Raw genomic sequence first — 20,026 nt, forward strand, 5'->3', positions numbered from 1 at the left:
ATGAGAGGACGAGCTACCGCAGGCCAAATACCTCCTGCAGCTTTATATTCGAGGTAGTGCGAGCAAGTTGTTTGAAAGAGGGATTGTCAGTTTAAGAAGTAGCACAGCCTGTAGGGCTGCTAGAAGTGGGTTGTTACACCTTTAGGCTGTGTCCCAATTCCAAACTAAAGACTGATTTAAACTTTTTAGCATTTTCATAACTGTACAGAAAGATGACAGCACACATACTAAATTATTTGTTTTATCCTGGAGTGGATATAAACTATTGTTCCAGCAGAAATGTGGAGCCGCTTGCAGGCAGCCCCTCAATTTTCATTTGGAAGAAATGAAAAACAAATTGTGGGTTGTGGTGAGACAGCTCCAGAGACAGCTGGGAAAACATAAAAATAAACTATTAAATCTTTGGAAAAACATTTTGCTTTCTCTTTGTGAAGTTGCCATAATTAAAGTAGCTGTCCAAAGTCACACTTAATTTCAAAGTCAGTGCAAAACCGCTGACTACCCTGATTTATTCTATATTAAAAGCCAGTTTATCTTTACTTCTACCTTCAGTATACTGTGAGTATCAATACTTTATACAATATATATTGCATAAGTATAGCGCAGGATTGGTTTCACTAAAGATCTGTTGTAGACTGGTTTATTTCATCAGCTCTTGATTAAAAGCTGCAGTATTTAATCTCCACTTTGCAGAACAATGACAGTCTAGTTTAAGGTCCCAACAAAAGATAATAATTAATATAATTTGACATTTTAAAAAATACTATTACTTGCTTTCTTGCAGAGGTTTAGACAGGAAGCTTGATGGGTTAAATAGCATGCTAACTCGCTCACAATGCAATGCTAACATGCGGACGTTTAGCTAGCAGAAACAACGTTAACCGGGTTCACCACCTTAATTTAACGTGTTAGCTTACAAGCACTGGCTGAATTAGAGCCATGCCACAATGCTAACATGCTGGTATTTCGTGGTTTCATTTCTAATTCATTTAGTGTGTGAGCATAGCAGGCTAATATATGCTAATTTAAAGCCATGCCACTAGTATTTCTAAAAATGTTTTACAGATCTGTGTATGTTTCTGAGTATTTTCGTCTTTTCTATTTATATAGTGTTAGACAAAACAAGTAATTTGTATCCTTGAGTTCTGGGAATGAAAATACAATTCCTGTGAATGCTTTGAAATTTTATTTTGGTGGAGCAACGGTCCAAAGCCCCCAAAATACTCAATCGACTATGAAATGAAATGAAAAATCAGCTTTCTGAAACATTAAGGAAATGTCACAGACCGACGATACATTGAAGGATATCAGTCATATATAATGTCTCCGCATCTGTCGTCAGTATTGTTCACAATAGGAGGCTCTGAGGAAAGAAGTCTCAACGACACACAGTCCTCCACACACAAACTCAAACCCAGATGGATTGTGTAGATTATGGGAACTCCATCTGAGATAAAACAAAACTCCTGTTTTCTCCGACTTCCTGCGAGGAGAAAGCAGAGAGTTTGGTTTCAGCTGTGAGGCTGGAGGCCTGCGTCGAGGGCGCTGGAGGAATTTAAGGTTTTGTTTGTGTATATAAGAGTTAATCCCGGTTATAACTTGAAAAGACAAAAAGGGTTTAGCGCGAGGACGAACATAAAAGCCGGCATTGAGCTCCTGGAGGAGATAAGTTCAGTCGAGGCTCCTGATGCTATCTGAGTCGATGAGAAAATACCTTGAGTGAGAGAGAGGTCTGTTTAATGTGTGAATGTGCCACAGACTCTCTGAAGGCCTCACGTTTTTGATTCAGTTTGTTCAGTGAGTCTCAACTGCCCTGCCCGCCAACAACTGTAAACACGAGGAGGTTTGTTTTGGAGTTAATGTGGAGCAGGTCTCAAGGTTACTCTGTGGTCCCTGTTGCCGACGCGTCCCCTCCTGCAGGCTGGTCGCTGTTGCTTGAAAAAAAAACAACCAACAGCCCTGAGCTCTGCGCCGGTGGGATTAAACCTGAGGGATTTGTATGTCTCACCGTCTGCCTGTCAGGAGCCGCGCGCAGTGTGATGAGGCATGTTGTGACGGCTGTCCTCGTGGTATCAGCTGCATGAATTGGCGGCTGTTAAATCTGCACCTGAAAAAGAAGATTTCAGGGATTTCGGGGTCCGAGGCGACGATGTGTCTGACGTGTGGGTTCATTTCACCTGCGGGGGGTGAATGTGTTTTTCCAGAGGTTAACACAATGTGATCGCTTTGTAAATGTGGGGGCCACTTGAACGTGATCGTCTCAGCAGCAGAGCAGCTGTAGAGCCTCCACCACTCTCACAGCGCGAGCGGACAGAAGGAGGCGATAAAAGTTTAATGAGGTGGTTGTATTATACTGTACGCTGTCCGGTCTGAAGCTGCTCCCCTGTGACATCCCAACACGATTCTGGAGCACTTGTTTATCAGCCTCTCACCCTGGATGTTCATTGACGAGGGTGTGAACTGTGGTCAGAGATCAGTGGGAGAAGATTGGTGTGAAACTTGTTTTTTAAAAGAGCTGGCTGTTTGTGAGGTGCAAGTTACCACTTGTGAGGTTGTACACAAAGGAGTTTTCCCTTTGGGCTTAGTGTAACAGTTCTGTTTATCCTTTAATGACTGCGTTAGGGCTGCGAGGATTGATTAACGCCTGCCGGTTAACCGTGCAATTCTTTTTCACCAATAATCTAGGGCCCAAAGCTAACGCATCTGACAAATGAGCCAAAAAAGGGACTCATTTTTGTCTAATAGATGAGTCAAATGAGAATGTTTCACAGCTGGTCGATGTTGGCCTCAAGTCAAATTTGTCATGAGGAGAAAAGATCAATTACGGGATCAACAAAAATAATTGGAAACAACTCTGATAATCTATTAATCGTTTCATCAAGCAGCTTACGCGCACAGGAGCTTAGAGCCATGATAGCAGCTCAGTGAGGGCGTACCTTAAGCTAAATGCTAACACTGACATGCTCACAAGGACACTGCTAACATGCTGATGACGTTCACCATGTTCAGCATCTTATTTTAGCATGTCGGTATTACTGTTAAACATAATAAGCTTACTGAATGACTCAACTAGCAAGATAACCCGCCCACAGTGCTATTGCTAGCATGCAGATGTTAAGCTAACAGGTGCTAACCATGTTCACCATCTTAGTTCAGCCTGACAGTATGCTATCATTAGCTTATGACTCTGGGCACAATGACAGTGCTAACATGCTAGTGCAACGCTAGAGCCATGCTGTTAGAGCACTCACTTGCTCGCCCGCTCAAAATGACAATGCTAATATGCAGGTGTTTAGAGAGCAGGGATTGACCGTGTTCAACACTTTAGCCAAGCATGACGGTATGCTAATTTGAGGTAATTTTGTGCCACAGTGCTAATATGCTAACTTACCCACAATGACACTGCTTAGCCTGAATGCAGCTTTTTAAGATGGCAGGTATAATGTTACCGTGTTCACTGTCTTAGTTTAGCTTGTTAGCATGCTAATATTTGCTAATCTAGAACGTTTCTGCGAGCTCACCTGCTCACAAGAAAGCTGATATTTAGCTAGCGGGTATACTATTTACCTTGTTCACTATCCTAGTTTAGCATTCAAGCATACATACATTTGCTAGTTTATGACCACAGCACTTTTAAAAATTCTTTAAAAACAAAAAATTTGAATCCTTGGCATCTGGTAATCTGTAGCACTTTTAGCTAGTGTTGTTGACAAAAGATTTAAGCGAATTATTTGATAAACGAAGGAAAAGATCAGTAATCAGTCCATTTCTTACAGATCTGTTTGTTATGTTATGTCTTGTCACGCTGCTCTCTTGTCTCTACTAGAAAGCCCTCAGCAGTCAGAGGAATTGTTAGTCAGAGGATGGAATTGAAGTGGAGCTGTGTTACACATCGGCTCCACCTTTCACTGCTAATGTGCTGTCACAAAGCGGCAGCGAGTTCGTCTCACGAGCGACCAAGAGAGTCGAGCGTTATTATCAGCAGTGGGGCCAAACACATGAATGTGTGGCTGCGGGAGCTTCTCTGCGACCAGGGGAGGAATTATCCTGACAGTCTGTGACTAGGCTCTTTTCGCCTGTCTGCCTCTCTGTGCGTCAGACTCGGGGCCCGGGCTGGATGTGGGGCCTCTGGCTGTCCCCCCTGTCCGGAGCTGAGAGCCTGTCGCTTCCCATCTCCTCTTGCTCTGTGGCTGTGGGACGGGCAGCACTCTCTAATACCTCGCCATGATTCCTCTGTGATGGCGATGAGTACAGTAAATGACTTCACACTACGCATGAGATGCTGACTGGGCCCCTCCTGGCCTCTAATCGATTGACCCTCTTTTACAGCCCGTCGTGGATTGTTAATTGGTCTCCAGCTCCCTGCTGACACAGTGACCCTAATGGAGGAGAATTACTGCTGTCTCGTCATGCATTAACCTCTCTCCTCCATCGCCCCCGCCCTTTTCATCAACCCTCCCCCCCTCTCAGGCCTGTAACCTCTGCTCCCATCCCCCCCCCCTTCCTTCAGCACACACTCCCTGGTTTCATAGCAGCTGGGTAGACGGGGCCAAGTGCTCCAACAGTCCCGTCCTGTCACATGTCGCTGGGCCTCTGGGAGCAGCGGTCAGGTGACATCGCAGCCAACCAAATTAAAGCACCGAGGGGCAAATACTTACTGTTCGCACACTGTTGTCCCTTAATTAGTTTAAACATAATTTAGGCATGGTTGGGGGTATGAGGGGCCTCTACGCATGAGAGGTCAGATCAAGCTTCAGGGCATGTGACTCTTGAACAAAGCACATTTTTGTGCATCCCTGTTGTGGACTTCAGATGAAAACAGGAATACGTAAACAGGATCGTGGACGTGGTAACAGAGACAGCCTCTCTGATTCAGAGACAGCAGGGGGGGCTCGAGACGTGTCGTGACACCGCTGACATCTCAAGAGATCAGCCCCTGATCACCTTTTTCTGTTTTCTCAAGTAACCTTTGTGCGTTAAGATGGCTTCACTATTCCGCTGCAAGCTTAGACTCCATGCAGCAGCTCACCCCAAGCGGCTGCTGGCTCCATTATTTACAAGTGTGAATATTTCATGATGACATCAGGGAAGGGACGCTGCGCCTTAATAAGCTGTGGCACTCGCTCATCTGGCCCCAAAAACAGGCCAGTGAAGGCTCCTCTGTGGCGCCACAAAAACTGCACTGGGGCTTGTAGTAAAACAAGAGTTCTTAGTCTTATTTTGGGTTAAAGTGCTGGAGGGGGAAAAGAACAAAAAGCTCTCCTCACCCCTGCATTAGCAAACCAGCAAATCGACGATTTTTCCTGAGGAACAGCCTCGAGCAAGGAGGAGGGTTTACACGGCTTTATTCTCAGGAAACAGAAGCCTGTTGAAACTAGCACATTGTTATCTAGACTGCGAAACCAGGGCAAAAAAATCCAACTCCAAACTGTGAGAGAAACGGTAAAAGAAAGCCTGGAAGTGGATCATCAATCATCCCTCTGTGTTTTATAAATAAACCGATCAGGCTCCGACTTGTAGTTTTTGTCCTCTGTTGTAATAAAAGTGCAACTGCGCGGGCAAATCCTCCGAGAGGGCGACGATGAAAGAGCCGCAGTCATTAAAGGCAGCGTCTCAAACATCTGACTTTATTGTGCGGTGTGCGTATGTGAGTGTGTGTTTGTACGTCATACGGCGTGATGACTCAGAGAACTTTTCATATTAAGCCTGCTTGAAGAGACAGAAGAAAACTGAGGGCAACGCAGCGCCGCTCTCACAGACTGTCAAAGAAGTGCCTTTTAGCTTCTGTTGTACTCCGTCAGGGTCGGAGTTAGTAATCTCACTGAGCGCTGAATGTGCTTCAAAAAAAAAAAATGGCTGATTGTCCTTGTCGAGGTGGATGTTAACAGTCTTTTGTCCACAGTCGTCTTTCATTCAGAGTGATTCCAATAATAACAAAAGCTTTCTGCTCTTCTGTTGCAGTGAGGGCGTCTTCAAGTGTCCGGAGGATCAGCTGCCTTTGGACTATGCCAAGGTACCATTCACACCTCAACACACACCTTCACACACTGCTCATCCTCAACCCAAGATCATTTTACTTAGGATTTCTTCTCAAATAAGATGGTAAAAACACTTTTCATGTAGCTACTTTTTTCAAAGGGTCAGATTCCCTGTCCTTAAATAGGCTAATTAGCCTGCTAACAAAATGATCAAAGGGCCATAATGAGGCTGTTAGAGGGCCACATTTGGCCCACGGGCCAACGCTAGCAGCTCTCGTCCGTACTTAAGCATGGCATTGCTTTGAGCTGAATGTTAATGTCGGCATGCTAACATACTGATGTGACGCAGGTTTGATGTTAATTATGATCACTTACCATCTGAGCTTCTGATTAAACGTATGCTAATCAGAACTTCACACAAATTGCAGCTGAGCTTTGTTTTGCAAGTATTTGGTCATGAAATGTAAGAGTTTGACCTGATGGTGGCGCTAGATGAAGAGTAAGAGGGTCAGAAAGTTACTGCAACTAATCTGAAGGGGAAGATTAAGAGCTGTGCCAAATTTCAACGCAATCCATCGAACAGTTGTCAAGATGTTTTTCACTCCAAACCACAAACCGCACTGGAGAAAAATGATTTCCAAAGTCAGAAGGACTGAGCCGCTGGGGATCATGAAGATCACGTAGCAAAGTGGTTGTTGAGATATCTCGGTCTGGACCAGAGTCATGGACTACGGACCTGACGGCAAGCATGGCTGAAAAGAATGCTAAAATAAAGAGGATGCAAAAAGTATTTAGAGGTATAACATATAATAAAACAGTAAAACAAATAGGAACCTGTGAAAATGAAAACCAGAAAAGCTTCAAAACATAGTCAAATTACAGGTGATGGAAAAATGTAAATAACTCGTGTGCTGTGATCCAACAAGGAAAATGCAAATCAGGGACGAGGCGGGCAGCTCAGATCCTGACAAACATATAATCCTGGTACGTTAGATCTAGATGTAGTTTAGATATGAGCTGCAAACTGCCAGACTGGAAGAGAAAAACAGCTCCAGGACGGTGACTTTGACTTTAAGGTCTTGTAATAACAGTGGGAAGGCCGACTGAACCACGACATCCAAAATAAACTCTCTCCCGGTCCGGTGAAAGAGAACGCTATCTTCATTTCAACTGAGCTCTTTTCTCTCTTTGTTTTTCAAAGGCTGTTAATCAGATTGAGTCCGGAGGGGAAAGAGATAGTGACTAACTGTGTTCAGAGTGAGAGGACGTCTCTCTCCCGCATGACGTCTCTGCTGTAAAGTGAGAGACTGCGACGCGAGGATCAGGGCTTAATTTCAGACTAACCAACTGAACGGTGAATGATTGGCCCTGTTTCTGAGCAGCTTTTGGCATCAATTGAAAGTAGACCGCTCTGTGTAATTCTTCCATGCAGTTAGTTAGCATTAGCCTGAATTAGCCATCAAGTCATTAACCCCTCAGAGCTGCAGTGGGATCAGCAGTACAGGTCTGCAGTGCTGAGCTCGGAGCGATGGAGGCGCCTGTAATAGCAGGGACTCCCCACGGGAAGGATGTGCTCATGGCACACCTGTCACACGTTGTTATTTACCCTTGCAGGCTCCCAGTCGCCTGCAAATTACCCCTGTCCTGGTGGTCTTACCGTCAGGGTTATTGTGACGCTCCTTCGCTGCACACTGTCCTTCAAAAAAGAAAAAAAAAAACATGCACAAACACAGCCGAGTGCAGTCATTAAAGGATTGTGCTGCTGCTGCAGTAGTAATAGTAGTAGTGTGGGACTAACAATGGCTGAAGCAGACGGAATAAACCCCCAAGTTGGAGCTCCAAAGAGCTTAACCCCCCCTTGATCTGCCTGGGACTAAGTTATTAAAAGGTCATTACAGCCGTCTCCCTGCAGATTCCAAGGCTGGAACAATGAGAGTTTCAGTTTGCTGGAGAGGATTTTTTCTTTTTTTCCTCTTTGCCTCTCTTGAAAGAAAGAATGTGATTATGGCAGCAGAAAAAGCGCTGCGAGTCCAGCATCGATTTAACTTTAGCTACAGACCAGATTTAACAGGTCAAGATAATGCTTTAATAGACCTCTCTAGTCTGGCAGAGGCATCTGTCTGTCTGTCTGTCTGTCCAGAAACAATAAGATAAGTGGAAGCGTTTTATTGTGGCTGATTTTTCAAATGGCTCCAGTGTTTCCGTGCTGAGGCACGTGAGCGCAGACGAGCTGCTAGCGAGCGGCTATTTGTTTAGAGGGCTGTTGTGACATTTTGAGGAAGTGGCTTTTCTTGTTTGACCAGTGCTCAGCCCGTGTGACAGCATGGGGGGATGGAGATGCAGAGCCGGGCTGTAAATCCTCAGGACTGCGTACTGTATGGGAGGATTTGGGGTGTTTGGGCAGAAAACTGACTCATCCCCATCGTTCAGTGGCCGAGGAAAAAATAAATCTTTTCCTCTGCTCTCCCCCTCGCTCTTTCTCTCTCTCAAAGGTCCTGTAGACCCATAAACTAAGTCGTTAACGCTGCAGCAGCTGAGTTGACTCACTGCTGCAGTTTTCTTACACTATCAAACAATTTGACTTTAATGGTGTTTGTGTGTGTGGATGAAAGATTCTTCATGTCGCTCAGGATTTAGTCTTGTTTGATGAGATGCAGAAATCAACATGGTATTTGTTGTGTAAAGGGATAGTTCACAGTTGCATTAAGGACAGAGCTGCAGTGAAAAGGGATTTGTTTAGCCTAGCTTAGCATAAAGACTGGAAGCAGGGGGAAACAGCTAGCCTCTGTCGGCCCACCAGCGTCTCTAAAGCTGACGTGCTAACACAACCTAACTCCTTTGTTTGTTTAAAAGAAATGTAACACTGATTGTTTCTAACTTCGTAGATTAATCTACACTGGCCAGTGTTTTTATATGTAACATGAGTAACTAACTATGAGACAATACGTCAGTTTCTGCATTCAGATCAACACAGCGGTGCTGGTAAAACAATACGGGTCATTTGTCGTAGGTCCAAGAACCTCCTCCTGACCCGGGTGCTAACTCATTTCCCACATTAGGCAAAAATAATAAACATTGTGCTGAAAAATGTGGTTGATTTAGAGAAGGAAGGTGGGAACAGAAACAATATGAGCTTGAAAACTTAAAAGATGCAAATGGTAATATTCTCTTTTTTGTTGTTGTCAATAAATCCCATAAAAAGACCAAAACTAACCTTATTTGTTATTTATACTGTAATTGTTGCAAGGCTCTATGTTGTTTTTATGGTTTATTATGTGTGTGAGCAACTCACTCTCTGTCACTGTCCTGTCAAAGCCATCGCCCAACTTCAAAACTTTTATTCATAACTTTCAGCTAAATGCATGATATTGGATTATGTAACGATGTACTGATATTTCCCGACTAATTTTCTCCAAATGCCAACTCAGTTTTCAATATACATGCACTTTTCAATTTTTCTCAGCTAAATTGAGAACATGAAGAGTCTGGGTGGACATAACATATTTTATATCTTTTCAAAATGTACACAATCACTGAGGAAAATTAAAAAGAAACTAACCCTTGTATCAACAAAAAAGTTTATTTCAGGTCAATTCCAACGACCTGCTGAGATTATCGTGTGTCAGAGATTATTTATCTTAAATAGATTGAGATAACTTCCCTGACCCGAACCTTCTAAGGTGAAACCTGATCCTTTAACATTAATTAACACCAAACTTGGAGATAAGTGGCTTTTATTGGACAGCAAACAACAGTGGACTGTGTTCGAACGCGATATGTTATAGTCCTCCAGCATGACCCGGTCCTCTCCTCTAACTCCTCATGACCTCGCCCTGCTCTCCTTCCTCAGATCTACCCCGATCCTGAGCTGGAGCAGCAGATCCTGGCGCTGCCCATCCGCTGCATCCACAGTGAGGAAGGCTGCCGCTGGACCGGCCAGATGAAGCAGCTGCAGGTGAGAAGCTCCGACATCCTCTTTCACTTTCCCTTCATCTTCTTCCCCTCCATGTTCTTAAACACTCTGACTTCTCCTCCTGGTACCTGTTGCCGCCCTCCCTCCCCTCGCCTCCTGCAGTTGTCTGGCGGCGGTCTGACTAATCGCCCAACAAGTGCTGGTGTGTGTGTGATTCTGATGCCTCGCTGTCGTTGTGTCTCCCTCAGGGCCACTTCTCCACCTGCGCCTTCAATGTGATTCCCTGCCCCAATCGCTGCTCCGTCAAGCTGACGCGCCGTGACCTGCCCGACCACCTGCAGCACGACTGCCCCAAGCGCAAGGTCAAGTGCGAGTTCTGTGGCAGCGAGTTCACCGGCGAAGCCTACGAGGTGAACACAGACTCCAAACCTGTTTTTATTATTTCTCTCTTTCCTGTTGCAACACGGCGGGAGTTTGACGTAAACAACCCAGAGTGCCGCCTCGTAATTTCCAGCCCCATGTGAAAGAGTCTTTGTGGAAAGCAGCGGGAGAGGCTAATGCACGTGTGTCGCTGCCTTCAGAGAGCGCTGGTCTGTTTTGAAACGACACGTGTGTTGGCAGAAGGAAATGAACCTTTGACTGGCCCTTTCATACTGAATATGTTTTCTTCCATCAGTCTCCTCGCTAACACCTCCGTCATTTCTACCACGCTGCCCCCTCCTCTGTTTACTCTGGCCCTCAGGGTCCACCCTCTGCACACACCGACAGGGGCATTAATACACCTTTTGGATCTCATATTGGAACCATGTTTAACACTCTGACTCATTCAAAACCTTTCAACACCGCTGACAAATGAGACTAATCTGCAGATTATTCTCTAATGTATCGATTGTTTGGTTAGTCTGTAAAATGTCATAAGAAAGAGTACCAAGGTTACAAAGTGCTTTACATCGACAGCAATATGGAATAAAAATAATGTAGGAGAGAAATGACAAAGACCAACTACAAATATGTAAACAGAAACATCTCCTGTATCCACATCATTCGCAGCATGTGCTGACTGTAGTAGCTCGAAAGTGTAATCATGCGTTTCATTTCTTCCCCAGAACCACCAGGGCGTGTGTCCTCAGGAGAGCGTTTACTGTGAGAACAAGTGCGGGGCGAGGATGATGCGTCGTCTGCTGTCCCAACACGGCATGGCCGAGTGTCCGAAACGCACACAGCCCTGCAAGTACTGCGGCAAGGAGTTTGTCTTCGACACGATCCAGGTCAGTTTCTCCCCCCGTGACTCCCGTCAGTATCACCGTACCTGTCGTCTGTCCTGTTCGAGGCTCTCAGAGGGTTTCCATGCTGCGCTTCATGGTGTCCCTGTCCTGTGGCAGCTGGATGTTACTGAGAGCTGTCTGGTCTTTTATGTGGAAGCACCTGCCTCTGTTCACATCTGGCCAGAGGCTGAGCAGCCTGTCTCACTCACCCCTCCCCCACGCTTTGGGGCCAAGATGTCAAAACCCAATCTTGTTTTTCCACAGTCGTTTAATTTAACATCATTTCATCTCTACAAACAACAGCTGGAGAGTACCTTTTGGGGCATTTTGCCTCCTAATATGACGCTTTCTGACTTTACGGTGGTATGAGATGACAATAAACACTCAGGATGTAAAATTTGATTTGTTTTATTCAGGCAGATTCTATTCCTGTGAGTTTGTTGTCCATTGTAGGGCTGCTACTTAATATAATTTTTTTTTTAAACTGCAATGATTAGTCGATAAATCAATCTCTAAAAACACAATACACCTATTTTGATGATCAAATCCTTGTTTGAGTCATTTTCTAAGCAAAAATGACAAAAAAGCTGCTTCTTTCAGCTCCTCTAATATGAGGATATTCTGCGTTTCTTGGTTTTATATACAGTAATTTCATTTTAGGGGGATTTTGTCCCCTGATATGATTTGACATTTCCAGTTTTAGCTTCTTTCAGCTCCTTAATCAGCTCTCAGCTCTCATCAGTCTGTTTTCTTCCTCTCAGTTAAATGTGCTCATGTGTTGATCCAATGATTTACTTTACTTTTCATGTGTAATTGACAGCGTGGATATTTTCTGTGCCCTCAGGCTACATGATAAATTATTTTCCTTTTTTTTTTTTTTCTTCTGGTCTATTTCTGCAGCCTCATTTTTAACGGCATGTGTATTTTTTTGAAACTTTAAAGGACATGTCGTCCCGGTGCAACCATCACTGTGCAGCGCGTGTTCTTATCACTCATCCTTTCTGCGCCGCTCATATTAACACCATCCCCCGACTCCCTCTGCAGAACCACCAGTACCACTGCCCTCGGTTCCCGGTCCAGTGTCCCAACCAGTGTGGCACACCCAACATCGCCCGAGAGGATCTGGCTAACCACGTGAAGGACAACTGCGGCAGCGCGCTCGTTCTCTGCCCCTTCAAAGACGCCGGCTGCAAACACAGGGTAAGACCGACCTGCATCATTTAACCTTAAAGGATTATTTTCCGGCCTCTGGAGGAACCTTTCTGTCGGAATGCTAATCAATTTGTTAGTTTACACGCTCACTTCCTTCATATCTGTGCTCACTGTGTCCAAAGTAATGATTTCACGAACATACAGCACTGTGCCTGTAGGGTCTGTTTTAATGAGAGCAACACTTGTGTATTCTGACAGCACTTTTCGGTCTATTTTTGAAGCTGACGTCAATTTGAGAAAATGTGGACACGCTCGAGGAAGAGCGGCAGATGAGCGCCTTACTCTGTGGTGTGGGCTCCTCGTTCTGTTAAGAATCACAAAGCATCTGGAGAGCCTGATGTGTAACGTGTACAGACGGCCTGATGCGCAGCGAAAAACATGACTCCACAGCAGCAGAGTGACCGTTAAATATAACAAGACAAATGTCCACGCTCTTGAACCTCGTAAATAGAAGTTCGTCTGCGGATGCACTTAGCTGTATATAAACGATCGAGGCAGAATCCACAGTTTCTGCAGTGATATTTATAGTTGTCTCTATTTTTCAAACATGACTTTCCATAGTGTAGACACGAAGGACATGCGGTTTCATCCTCAACAACATTTCATCACTCTTCACCACTTTATTGTGCAGTGAAGGATGACACTGATGTTTATCTCATGGTCTAATATTAAGACATAACTTAGCCCTGTGTGCCATTTAATAGTAGACGGGGAGCTGAAGTTATCTCAGAAGTGCATGCAAGACAACCAAGGAAGCTTTTGTCATCTTTCTCTTACTTTAAACTTGTTTTTTTCTTCTTTGGACCAACTCATGCTTCATTGTTTAATTTATTAAGGCACATGGTTAAAGTGGTTAAAGTTTCATGTGGTTTTCTGTATTCTGTTGGCAGTAAAACTTCTCTAAATATGAGAAATATCAGAAAATCTAAATCAAATATCAGTATGTGAAGTATTAATAACAAACAAAAATATATAAGCCATCTAGACGCTCCAAATCAGATGTAAGCTTTGCATCACTTCTCATAGCTGTGTATGTGTAAACTCTGTACGTACTCACTGTGCAGCAGCCTCTACATAACCTCTGTGCTGTCTCTCTTGCAGTGCCCCAAACTGGCTATCGGTCGTCACCTGGAAGACACCACCAAGTCCCACCTGACTATGATGTGCAACCTGGTGGGTCGTCAGCGGCAGGAGATCCTGGAGCTGCGGAGGGAGATGGAGGAGCTGTCCGTCAGCCACGACGGCGTCCTCATCTGGAAGCTCAACGACTACTCCCGCAAGCTCCAGGAGGCCAAACTCCGAAGCAACCACGAGTTCTTCAGCCCGCCCTTCTACACTCACCGCTACGGCTACAAGCTGCAGGTGTCGGCCTTCCTCAACGGCAACGGCAGCGGCGAGGGCTCCCACCTCTCCGTCTACATCCGCGTGCTGCCCGGAGAATACGACAGCCTGCTGGAGTGGCCCTTCTCCTACAAGGTGACTTTCTCCATCATGGACCAGAGCGACCCGTCGCTTTCCAAACCCCAGCACATCACCGAGACCTTCAACCCCGACCCCAACTGGAAGAACTTCCAGAAGCCCTGCAGCAGCCGCAACTCGCTGGACGAGAGCACCCTGGGCTTCGGCTACCCCAAGTTCATCTCGCACGACGAGATCAAGAAGAGGAACTACATCCGAGACAACTGCATCTTCATCAAGGCTTCTATAGAGATTCCCCAGAAGATCATGGCTTGAGATCTGACCTTTGTGTTTCTTTGGATGAAGGAGAAAGATAGGTTAAAGACTTGAACTGACACGTAACCTTGAAAACTTCTACACACTTACCCTTTAGATACTTTCTGCCCTGACAGCCTCTCCACCACGGAGCTTGAAGCGAGTCTGTATGGCTGTGTGAGCTGACTCGGAGGACCTTGATATATCACAGAGGAGAAAGTGTTTGGTCTGCAGAACCATCACTCTCTGGCGTTTCTTTTTTTATTCATTTTTTTTTTTTTATCTGTTTGCTGACCTTTTATCACAGTCTACAACAAAAAGCCTTGGAAATCAAACAGTGCCTAGAGAGTTTATCTTAAGTTATATTTTTGTTGTTATTTCCGCAGTACAGATGTTAAAGATTATGGAAAAGATATAAGAAATGGGGGGTGAAGGGCTTCACTAAGCCTCTGCACTTAGAGTGGAGAGAAAGTTAGTCGGAGACATCCCGTCGGGGTGATCTGAGGAAGAGGGAGCTCAGCAGACTCAAGCTCAAGCCCAACTGCCTTTTGTTTACACACTCATACAGTATACCCCCATTGATCCCTTAACAAACACAGAGCCCTTGGAAAGAGACTACTGGTGAGGTTTGTGTACACACAAGCGTCAAACAGCGGCTTTCGAGTGAACAATGTCAACCTTGGTGATTTTCGTATTTTAAAGGACTAGTTGGACATTTTTGGTTTCAGTTGAATGAGAGGGTCAGTGCCACTTATATCTGTCCCGTTAATACGACCAGCAGCCGGTTAGCTTGGCTTAGAACAGAAACTAGAAAAGGAGGTTATAGCTAGCCAGATGAAGCTTTACGTTTTATCTAATTTCATCAATCTGTAAAAAGTACAGAGTTTGTCGCAGTTTGCCTCGCAGCTGCTTCAAATATATAGCCCTCCGTAAAGTGGCAAATTGTAACTTTACCCTTTGTTTTTTTTACAGATTAAACAAACAAAATGACAAGGTAAAACATTTAAACCTGTGAGCTTTAGAGGTTCTGGTGGGTCATTTTTTCAGCAGGTGGACAGAGCTAGGCTAGCTGTTTCCTCCTCTTCCTAGCCTTTATGCTAGGCTAAGCTAACTTTCTTCTGACAGTAGCAGCCAGTTGAATTAGATCAGCATGAAGACAGGAAATAAGCTAGCCAGTCAGTCTACCATCGCCTAAACTCCAATTTAAATATGAGAGTGGTTTCACTCAAGCAAATAAGCTTATTTTCCCAAAGTGTCAAACTATTCCTTTGCTTTTGGGCTTTTAAAACAAAAAACATTGAAGTTACAGATCCGTCTCTTCTAGCTAACGGCTCCATCACAGGACCTGTTCGGGGCTTGTGTTTGTCAGTAGTTCGACCCAGTCGGAAAAAAGCTTGTGGAGCGTGCAGACGTACCAAACATGCACTTCATAGTGACCCTATGAGGCTTATTGTGTGCACCAATAGGGGAAAAAAAGCACCTTCTTCGTCGGTCTTCGGATGAGCAGAGCAGACAAAGAGGCCAGTTGTCGGAGTGCACGCGCATTTAATAGTGAAGGAAAAGCCATGTGGCCTTTTTATACAGTATGTCTTCGCATGAGGGTTTTAGGGGTGAGCAGGGCAACATAAACACATGCATGCTTCATGTGCTACCACCTGGACCACGTTTTTGTACTGTAACCTGTATTCTTGAAATCCTCTCCTGTTGATGGCTAATTTGTCTCTTTTGTTGGACCATTTGAAAGTTGACAAATTGTCAAAAGACTAGGTTTTTTTTAAGTTTTATTGTTTTGTTTTTATATACAGAAAAATGTGAACACCATTGGTCATATAACCTATAAGGACAATGAACACTGGGCTGTGAAGTGTATTGTTTTACATAGCCCGGGCACGGACAGTGGACTGTTGGAAAAGGATGGATAATGAGGAGGATCTCTGCAAGTATGTGGGTGTCTTGGGGACTTTGAGCATTTGGATGGACGTTAGCCCTGTGCGATACACCCGTCTCCATCACAGCACCATCCGAGAGGTGGAGGACTTTGATGATACAGTACACTCATGATGTATGTGAATACTAATGTAAAAATGCAGAAGCACATTCTGTCTTTTTATTATTCTACATGGAACAATTCATGATTTCTTGTCATAATACCAGCTGATATTTTACAGTGATTTAAAGAAGTGAGAAGACGAAAAACTTTTTTGTAAGATTCTGTATTTTTAAAAATACTTAGCTGTTTTATACAAACACTTTTCGTTGGAGAGTCGGGGTTGACTTTGGGAATTTTCAGACCCTTTCGTCTCTTGGACATTTGGATAATTTGTTTGTACTCGTGGTTTGAGCCTCACATATTCTGTCTGTATTATTTCCTCTTAAAAGTATTTATTTTAAGGAGCCGTCGTGCGAGTTTGCACAGATGGCACAAATGTTTTAATATGTTGATTGATGAGTGCTTGTCAATTTCTTAATTGAAATAAAATACCATATATTATAGTTGTTTTACCAGTCGGAGGTTTTTTTTTTGGTTTTTTTTAATGCCAACTTGCCAAAAAATGTTTGACACATTTGATCACTTGATCCTAAAGACGTCACCAGACAAACAGTACCGGCACCATTTTTGATCCATCGTCTGCTCGTATCCACATATTGACACATAAATCCAAGACTCGAAGAAATGCAACACAACCGCTGCTGAACTGAGGAGAATGAACATCATTTGGTTCGCTGACAAAAGTACGGCCTCTGTCATAACAGTATAGGACCTAGAATTGGTAGTCTTTAATCTGGGAATACGTTTTTTGCCTTAAGATTCAAGGTCCAAGGTGATCTTTTTACGTTTCGTCCTGTTTTACCAACTAAAACATTTAATTCCTCGGTGTGACTGCTTTTGTTAAACTGAAGAAGCTCCTCTAGAATTAGTTCCGCTACTGAACACTGAAGAATTACTGAACGCATTTTGAGTTAATACGCTACTGAATCATTGATGAAATATATAATCAATATTAATTCTTAATGAAGCTAAAAGGCTATAAAGCTCGTCTCAACATCTCAGAGTAGCCATTATTATTACTCTAAAGTGTTTGTTTGCCTTTTTAAACGTCTCCTCTGAGAAAAGCTCGCCTCCTGTCCTGACCTCTTGTTGCATGTAAAGGGTTTTGTTCAGTAGCCTCCCAGTCCAGATCAATAATCCACTCAGTTTTCCTGTCGGATGTGCGAAAGTTTGTGCTGTTTTAGTCATTATTAAAAGTAAATATACGAGAGACCCTGTTTCTGTTCTAGACAATCCACAGTAGCCGACTCTTCTTTATTTCCATCCCGACACCTACTCAGTGATCTAGGTTAAAGGTGAACGCAGATTCTGTCCTGCCTTTTCTTGTAGTCTTTGCTCGAGATGGAGGGAGGCGAAGGAGCAGAGAGGAAGTGAGGCAGACACCAGGCTTTGAAGCGATGCCAGGAGTTTGCATTAGCTTGCAGTTTAGATGATGTTCAGTGCGGCGGGATTTAGGGAAGAGGGTAAAATGAGCTTTTGACGTGAAAGTCACTGAGTGGTCCCTCAGGAGGACAGTCCTGTTTTCCACTTACAGCGTACAATAGCCGGCCAAAGTCCTCCTGAAACAGAACTCTCTCTCTCTCTCTCTCTCTCTCTCTCTCTCTACTTTTGAAAACAACATCTGTTTTAGGAATACAGCGTGACTTTTCTCCGCTTCTGTACAACCTTTTTGAGGGGAACTGCCAAATATCCTTGCTTCGTGAGTGACCTTATTTTTCATTCCAGGATAGCTGTTTTTAAGTTTCCCCACAGTGAGAGGGATCATTCATTGAATTCAGGGAGGGGTCCTCTGGTCAGGACAGTCCCCTCTGTCCCTCCTCAGACCAACACAGAAGAAGTTCAGAGCTGCAAGTTGAGGCCTCAAACTTTCCTGGCACACGGTGTACAACCAACAGCCCTGCGCCGCTTCGGGGCGACACAGATTGAAAATAGTAACAGCTAATTACACGTTAGCGAGCTCCATGTTTCCCATGCGAAGCGGAATCACGTGCAGCTCGGTGTACAGTGCTGCCCTTTGGCTTTGCCCTCGTTCGAGCGACCCTCTGGCTGGCTCTGTAAATGATTTGCAGGTACAGTCACGTTCTCATACAGAGCGCGCACACCTCATTCCTGCCGGTTGCGCTCACCCAACCTTTGGTCAACGTATGCTGAAACTCAGATGCCAGCTGGGTCGAAGGGGGAGGCGGCAGTGGCGGTGGTGAAGGCAGAGAAAGGCCCAACCCATGAGGCTCTCCTCGCCCATAAAAACTAACACATCAAAGGGGAGCTGTGGTTTGTGAAGCGGTGCCATGCTGTCGTCCCTCTTGCTGAAGATCAGCAGTTCTGCCTCACAGTGCAGCAACAGAACGGGGGTGGTATCAGAGTGAGGGGGTGAATCGGCGTCCTGCAGCAGAGATACAAACTCTGCGGAGCGGGGAAGCAGCAGGAGTTCACTCACCACTCAGGCATCAAGTCATCGGTTCAGCTTTGACCCTGGAAACACAGAAACCTTAACTAAAGGTCGACTGGGACTGTGAGAAGTGGTGTAAAAGCTCTTGAGGCCAAGTCAAATTTTATTTTTACAGCCCAGAATCATAAATCAGAATTTGCCTCAAGGGGCTTTACAATCTGTGCAGCACATGACACCCACTGTCCTTCTGCTATACCCTCAACCTGGATGAGGAAAAACTCCAGAGACATGAATTAGATGTTGTATTTACAGAGTAGACCAAAAAAAAAAAGTATACAAATGAAATTAAACACCTTGAGGCAGGAGCTGAGTTAAAACCTTGTGTTAAGTCTCTTTTGACAAGCTCATTGGCGTTTCATTGGGTTGAAATTCATAGTAAATCTTTGGATTACAGCTCCTCAATCACAGTATAAATACTTTGTACATTTAGGGCACTAATAAAATACTTACTGGGTACCAAGTGGTTGTAGCGGGGATGTTCAGAGAATCAGCAGCTAGGTTAGGTGTAGCGGACGGACTGGATGGTAGGGTAACGGCAAAACTACAGCTCAAAGACAACCAAAACTGGACATTAACAGACCTTATATCTTAAACACAAAGTTATTACCCTCTCAGTCTCCACATAAGTACTAGTTAGACTGTAAATGCTGGCTTAACATTTCAGCCCACATTTACAGTCTGTCCTGAAGGTGTCAGGGCTCAACTCAGAATTACCTCATTAAGTAATTTGACCTCATGCAGGTTCTGTCTTGGATTATCCAAAATCTAATCTTCTATTGCTCACATGCCGCTCCACCCCACCCACCCCTCCACACTAAAAGGCATTAGCTGTGAGTCAGTGTTATAATTCTACTTGCTGTTTATCTACTACAAGCTGAGACGGTGTAAAATGTTTGCACATCACTTGTGAATAACTTTGGCAGAGGATCGACCTCAACCACATCTTGTATATGAATCATTAAGAAACATCTGAAACACTCTTTGAGACCCTCAGCATACCTGAGTCATCTGATGAAATGAGAGGCCTGTTGGATATTCTCACCGTGATGCTGTAGACGTTATGATCTGTGTGAGGCTGATATTGATTGAAAGCTTGCAGACTACAGACTACTACTATTTCTTGTTCTCATTCCACCATCTAAGCGTTCACAAGCACCTTCTTCTTGGATCACAGACTGGATGACACACGCTTGCAGACCACCACTGTTTATGATGAGGCCGTCTGACCACGCTGACCTCACTGACCCATCTGGCTTCTCTGACGCAACAGCCGGACTGCACGGAATGTGAAAAGCCAGCAAAATACAGCTGACTTATCATTTGGAGAGAAAAAAAAGACAGCCTCTCCTGCGTATTGATTTTTTAATTCCCTGTGATGTGCATCCATCCAGCGAGTGATTGATTGTTTTCATCTCTTTTTAAAGCCAGCAGAGTACGACCAAAAGC

The 20,026-nt window shown here is 44.4% G+C and overlaps 1 protein-coding gene across 1 annotated transcript in view; it reads left to right on the plus strand.

Moving 5' to 3' along the window:
- Positions 1–16,583, plus strand: part of traf4a (tnf receptor-associated factor 4a) — a 39,925-nt gene extending 23,342 nt beyond the window's left edge. Inside the window, exons 2-7 of the mRNA XM_030403163.1 lie at positions 5,962–6,013; positions 9,829–9,933; positions 10,140–10,301; positions 10,998–11,159; positions 12,201–12,356; positions 13,470–16,583. Coding sequence (XP_030259023.1) covers positions 5,962–6,013; positions 9,829–9,933; positions 10,140–10,301; positions 10,998–11,159; positions 12,201–12,356; positions 13,470–14,102 — 1,270 coding nt within the window. The 3' untranslated portion in view covers positions 14,103–16,583. The remainder of the gene's footprint in view (positions 1–5,961; positions 6,014–9,828; positions 9,934–10,139; positions 10,302–10,997; positions 11,160–12,200; positions 12,357–13,469) is intronic.
- The last annotated feature ends 3,443 nt before the right edge of the window (positions 16,584–20,026 follow it).

Source organism: Sparus aurata, chromosome 2, assembly GCF_900880675.1.
Source record: "Sparus aurata chromosome 2, fSpaAur1.1, whole genome shotgun sequence".
Lineage (NCBI taxonomy): Eukaryota > Metazoa > Chordata > Actinopteri > Spariformes > Sparidae > Sparus > Sparus aurata.